Source organism: Musa acuminata, chromosome BXJ2-3 (assembly GCF_036884655.1).
Source record: "Musa acuminata AAA Group cultivar baxijiao chromosome BXJ2-3, Cavendish_Baxijiao_AAA, whole genome shotgun sequence".
Taxonomy (NCBI): domain Eukaryota; kingdom Viridiplantae; phylum Streptophyta; class Magnoliopsida; order Zingiberales; family Musaceae; genus Musa; species Musa acuminata.
The window spans coordinates 5,453,679-5,460,337 of record NC_088340.1 but is presented as its reverse complement, the minus strand read 5'-3'; the positions used below and the strand labels follow the sequence as shown (position 1 = coordinate 5,460,337).

General features: G+C 56.2%; 1 protein-coding gene across 1 annotated transcript; it reads left to right on the top strand.

Moving 5' to 3' along the window:
* Positions 1-4,846: 4,846 nt before the first annotated feature.
* LOC103977577 (3-ketoacyl-CoA synthase 6) lies at positions 4,847-6,640 on the top strand. Its single transcript, XM_009393133.3, has one exon. It carries the CDS (start codon positions 4,941-4,943, stop codon positions 6,438-6,440), a length of 1,500 nt encoding a protein of 499 aa, XP_009391408.2. The 5' UTR covers positions 4,847-4,940; the 3' UTR covers positions 6,441-6,640.
* Positions 6,641-6,659: the final 19 nt, after the last annotated feature.

Below are 6,659 nucleotides of genomic sequence, written 5' to 3'. Positions count from 1 at the left end.
GAGCCGAAGAGCCGAGGAGTACGACGCAGGCGGGCAGGCCGCGCAGGTGTGGTCTCGGGCAACACGTAGCCGAGGGATATGGCAAAAAGCCGGGGGACTCGATTCAGGCGGGCAGACCACGCTGAGGTGCATCTCGGCGGTGTGGCCAAGGGACATCGCTCAGGCGGGCAGACCGCGCTGAGGTGAACTCGACAGCGTGTGGCCGAGAAACTCGGCGTAGGCAGGCTGCGGCCGAGGGACGTGACCCAGGTGAGCAACCCGCCCTGAGATGGACTCGGCAATGAATATGGCCGAGGGGCACGTAGCAGGCGGGCTGGCCGCGCTGGTGTGTCTCGGGAACACGGAGCCAAGGAGCACGACGCAGGCGGGCTGGTCGCGCAGGTGTGTCTCGGGGATGATGGGAGCGAGGAGCACGACGCAGGCGGGCAGGCCGCGCAGGTGTGGGGCATCATGCTACCGAGGAGCACGACACAGGCGAGCAGACCGCGCAGGCGTGGTCGTGAGGGCCATGCGGCTGAGTAGCACGACGCAGGCGGGCAGGGCACGCGGACGTGGTCTCGGGCACCATGCGACCGAGTAGCATGACACAGGCGGACAGGCCGCGCCGAGGTGGATCTCGGCAGTGTGTGGCCGAGGTGCTCGGCGCAAGCAGGCTGCGACCGAGGGGCACCGCTCAGGCGCGCAGGCCGCATTGAGGTGGACTCGGGCCGTCTAAGACCGAGTCGTGCGAATGCAAAAAAGAGGGGGGTTAAGCCAAAGCTAACCGTGAGCCAAGAGGCGGTCAGGTAAACATGGAGCCTTCGCTTGGAAGAGACTGAGGCAGGGGCTAGATTCCTTGCACGAGGATTACACCGGATAGCCACTACGGATGCTTGACCGCTGCTACAGGGCCCGTTGCCCAGAGTCACTCCTCTTCCTTGCGGTCACCCAAGCTTCCGTAGCGATGTACCGGTTAGCTCGCTGAAGCATATTGTTGGGAAATCATGGGGGCGACATCACATGTGCAGCGGAAGAACAAGAAAACAAAATCCCCGATTCCCAAAAAGATGTTCGTCGTCGTGCGAAGATTGGTGCGCAAAAATCCGCGAAACATGAAACTGCGTATAGAGTAGATTGTGTTACCTAGGGAGATCGTATATCCCTGTTTCCTTGCAGATCCTTAGGAGAGGGTAAAGGAGGTCAAGCGTCCTCCTCTCTAGCGGTGATCCACACAGCAGAGTTGCGACGACGCTCCTCAAGACTCCAGGCCTGCTTTGAGGTGGAGAGGAAGAGGAGAATAGGAAAGGCAAGCAAAGGCTCTAGCCTATGAGGCTCTGAATCCCTCCTATTTATAGAGGTCCCCTGTCAAACCCTAATGGGTCCTCCCCTATTAAGTATTGGATCTGCATCCAATAAGACAATGGCTCCGTCGGATATCTCATATCCGAACCTCTACTCATCGCAATGCCTACCATATGTGTGTGACCCTCTATGCCCAATATCGAGCTGGCCGTGAGTCATACCTGTCAGAACTCCTTCTAACTCAGTGAATTATTATCTCTGTAATAATTCACTTGACTCATCGACTACGGAAGTACTAGGCCACTACGCCGTAGTCCCCAGACGATACAGGGGAATCCAATCCATTGGACCTGTCTGTCCTCAGTTACCGTGTACCTATAATCCCTTATCCATCTAATATCACTGAGACCGTATATCGAGCATGGTGTTGTCAGACCCATATGGTTTCTACTCGAGTCTCGCTCTAATCGGATTCTCCCGGAGAACTCTTTCTCTCTCAACCCGAATGACCCTGGCCAGGGATTTGTCTGAGCAAGAACACATAGGATATTCCTCTCATGACGCCGAGAGTGGATGATCTTCTATCGACACTCAATAGCCCTCGTAAGGTCGACTACCACTCCCAATGACCAGCTGTACTAGATCTGGGACAGTCAAACCTATAAGTCTGGTATCAAAGAGTGGAGCACTCATACAGGACATCCTTGGTGTCTCAAGTCTAAGGACCAGATACACCACTAGGACTATGGAATCGCTGTCTGACAATAAGGCATCATCAACCATCCAGCATTTCGTAAGCGGATCAATCAGTTAACTCATTCTCTAATGAGCACCTGTACTATATCCCTAGTGTCCCTACACGAGCAGCTATGAGACCAACTGCATCCATCATATGGACGGGTATACAGCACACCAGTCTATCTAGTTATCATGATGTCCCTCTCGAGTAACCTATGACCGGAATTATTTAGGATATGTGTTTAAAGGTGAATCGATCTCATTATCGTGATCTCATCACGATCCGATTCCCATTGCACAAATCCAAGGACATCACAATATATATATGCACATATGCAATAGTTATAAAGTGATATACGTCAAAATATAATAAGCAAAAAGATTTTGTATCAAGTCACACGTGTCATCACTCACGTGATTGGCTTGCCGGGCACCTATGACTAGCACATATCTGGTACTGTGGTAGGGGGTCGCTCTACGAGGGACCAGCAGAATCTGGAAGGTCGCAAGCCTATCATGAACGCCTGCACTAACAGAGAGGGGTGAGTGTTCGGTAAGCTCCGGATTTGCGTGGCAAAGCGATCCACGAAATGTGAGAGGGGCTGGTCCTCTCTTTGTTTGAATCCGAGGAGCAGTGCCGCGGAGGGCTTTGGCCGGGCATGGGCTGTGAAGTGGAGCTCGAAGTCCTTGGCGAGTTGGCCGAATGAGGTGATCGTGCCGATCTTCAGGCCGTTGTACCATGTGCGGGCCGGACCCCCCAGGGTCGTGGGAAACACCCTACACATTAAAGCGTCAGACGTTCCGTACAGTGCCAATTGGGCACGGAAAGAGGCGACATGGTCCGCTGGGTCAGTGGAGCCGTCGTATGCGTCCAAAGAAGGGAGCTGGAAGTTCGGGGGAACCGCGTGATATCGTATCTCTAGTGCGAACGGAGATCCTCGGTATGTGTCCATCCCGAGCTCTCCCTTTGAGTTGCGAAATTCCTTCTCTAGTTCGTCGAGCCGCTGACTAAGAAAGCATAGCTGGGCTCGCAGAGAGTCCGTTGACTCCGGAGATAATACTTCGGGCTCCGGGGGGCTGCTCGGGTCTGCCATCACTGGATCCCCGCATGGGGTCGGTCGGACCCAAGGCAAAGCGGGAGGCTCTAGAAGCGTCATGTGGGCCCAAGCGGGAGGCTCTTGTTGCCGTAGCGGCTGAGTCATAAGCGGGGGTGTCGGTTGGGAGACGAGTGGGATGATGGTTTGCACCATATCAGTCAGAGCTCGGACTTGACGAGCGAGGTCGTGAAAGGCCTCGGACGACACCGGCGAGGGGACGCTCGGAGCGCCCTCGGGCGGAAGCAGATCCGGGTTGTCAAATGAACGCCAGTAGCGTTCTGAGGTCGCGGGGAGGTCGTCAGCCCGCGGCCCGTCACGCACGATCTGCGCCCCTACTAAGAACGATCCCTCGGTAGGGAGTTTGTCGGGATCAGTTTGAGGATCCCTCGACATTCGGGCCCCCCCTTCTAGCGCCAATTTGTTGTGGGAAACAACTTTTTAAGCCGTGGCCTCGGGGCCGACGCGGCTTGGTTCGGGGATCCGGATGTCGGGGATCTCGGGCGGCGTCCCTCGGGGTCTCCCGGCGGCCGAGCACGATGGTTCGAGTCGGGAGGTCGGGTCGGTAGGTCGGGTCGGGAGGAAGCTCCGCCGCAGCGCCGGGAAGAGGCAGCACCGTCTCGCACCTGCACACAGGTCGGGCCGGGAGCTCGACCCGACCCCTCCGACGATCAAGTTAGCGATGTGGAGAGGGTTTTGGAGTAAGAGATGCCTCCATACAAGTGTTGTGTGTGAGTTCGTCCTCCTCACCATTCGTTTAGAACTCTGAGGTATTTATAGATGAGTGTGATGTTACCTGATGTGGCTGCCTGCAGGAGGCAGGCTGATAGCGTCTGACATGGGGTTGGCGTGGCGTGAAGAACCAAGCCTAAGTTAGGTGTTAATGCGCCTCGACCAATGTTCCGGCTCGGTTAACCGAGTGCAGTTGCGCCGATCGAGACATGAGACGTCGGCTAACGTCATGGCGTGTCACATCGTCATTTTTACCCTTATCACCCCTGCTATGACTGTGCACCTTAACTATGCACACGCACTATGGTTACATCTTGGACCACTGGCCAACTCATCCTTGTATCTCCAGTACTGTATTGATCATCCTTCATCTCAAATTATGTCCTTAAATCTATAAACAAATCATAGGATTGGCAGAATCATTCAACCACAAATCAGATCTTTTTACCACTCAGTAAGTGGATTTGGTAGGCGAATGTTTTATGGTATGTTATATATAATTTTGGATGTATTTATTATATTTTATGTGAAATTGGGCACTGCACAACTACCCATATTTAAGAGTGATTGATTAATCACCCACTTTACAGGTTGACATGTTTGAACGCTGCTTGGCCTCCCAATTTAAGCATGGCGGACATTGTGGGTGACATTGATCTCCCAATAAAGTATGGCTGACATTGTGGTTGACATCGTGCGCATGCACATCTCTGGTCCATGGCTCGTGCGATGGGCGGTGCATTTGTGGTGATGCCTCGGGGTTGTGGTTCGGGATCTTAAAGAAATGGATCGAGTACGACATGTAATGCTATCGCAGCCGTTCCTTACTGCAATTACAAATATTATAACAATAACCACAATAGAAGATCCCAAGGACGTTGTTTTCACAGTAGGCCGGACAGCGAACATCAAGTTCGAACTACCGAGCTGCCTCCCCATTCATTGCGGTCTGCAGATCCATGGCCATGTCCTCCTTCTATAAATCCCCGTACCGTTGCTTCTTCTACTAGGTATCGAGGAGCGCTGCGTCTCGCCCGATTCGACTGTTTGCACTCCTTTTTCGATCTTGCCTTGTTTAGCTGGAAAGATTAGAAGATGCCGGCTGAGCCATTGCCGCAGTTCTTGAGCTCCATCAAGCTCAAGTACGTCAAGCTTGGGTACCAGTACCTGGCCAACCACATGCTCACCTTCCTCCTCATTCCTGTCATGGTGGCCGCTTTCTTGGAGGCGGCTAAGATCGGCCCGGACGAGCTCGTCTCCCTCTGGAGGTCCCTCGGCATCAATGCCATCCACGCTTTGTGCACCGTCCTCCTCGTCGTCTTCGTCGCGACCGCTTACTTCATGTCGCGGCCGCGCCCGGTGTACCTGGTCGACTATGCCTGCTTCCAGCCGGCAAGGAACTGCCGCGTGCCCTTCGCCACCTTCTTCGAGCACGCCCGCCTGATGCCCTTCTTTGACGAGAAGAGCGTCCGGTTCCAGGTGCGCATCCTGGAGCGGTCGGGCCTCGGCGAGGAGACCTGCCTCCCGCCGGCCAACCATTATATCCCACCGTGCCCCTCCATGGAGGCGTCCCGGGCCGAGGCCCACCTGGTAATCTTCTCCGCAATCGACGACCTCATCGCCAAGACGGGCCTCAAGCCCAAGGACATCGACATCCTGGTCGTTAACTGCAGCCTCTTCTCGCCGACGCCGTCGCTGTCCGCGATGATCATCAACAAGTACAAGCTGCGCAGCAACATCATGAGCTTCAACCTCTCCGGGATGGGGTGCAGCGCGGGGTTGATCTCCGTCGACCTCGCCCGCGACCTCCTCCAGGCGCACCCCAACTCGTACGCGCTCGTCGTCTCCACCGAGATTATCACGCCCAACTACTACGCCGGCAACGAGCGGTCGATGCTCCTCCCCAACTGCCTCTTCCGCATGGGCGCCGCGGCGGTGCTCCTCTCCAACCGCCGCCGGGAGCGGGCCCGCGCCAAGTACCGCCTCCTCCACGTGGTGCGCACCCACAAGGGCGCCGACGACCGGGCGTACCGCTGCGTCTACGAGGAGGAGGACGGGGACGGCAACTCCGGGATCAAACTCTCCAAGGACCTAATGGCCATCGCCGGCGAGGCGCTGCGGTCCAACATCACGGACGTGGGACCGCTGGTGCTGCCGGTCACGGAGCAGCTCCGCTTCCTGGCCAGCCTGGTGGCGCGGCGCCTGCTGGGCTCCCGGGGTTGGAAGCCGTACATCCCGGACTTCAAACGGGCGTTCGAGCACTTCTGCATCCACGCCGGCGGGCGGGCGGTGATCGACGAGCTGCAGCTCAACCTGAGGCTGTCAGCGGCCCACGTGGAGGCGTCCCGCATGGCGCTGCACCGCTTCGGCAACACGTCGAGCAGCTCGCTATGGTACGAGCTGGGCTACATCGAGGCCAAGGGCCGGATGCGCCGCGGCGACCGCGTCTGGATGATCGGCTTCGGCAGCGGCTTCAAGTGCAACAGCGCCGTGTGGCGTTCCCTACGCACCGTCGCCACCCCCGTCGACGGCCCCTGGTCCGACTGCATTCACCGCTATCCCGTGCACATCCCCGAGGTCGTAAAGCTGCTATAATTCCACCGCTTTCACCCCCTCTCATGCGTCCATCAATCCATCCTCTCTCTCTTCTTTATGTCATATCTACAGTGTCCTCGGCCAGTCTTCATGGCGTCTTTAATATTCTGTGTTGGGGGTACGACAGAACAGTGGCATGGCATGTTACTGTACCACGTCTGGTTGATGTTATGAATGCATTGTGATGGCCTGAGCTGGTATGATAATGGCGTTTTCGCG

Coding starts and splice junctions, on each gene's coding strand:
- LOC103977577 (XM_009393133.3), top strand. CDS start 4,941: ATGCCGGCTGAGCCATTGCCGCAGTTCTTGAGCTCCATCAAGCTCAAG.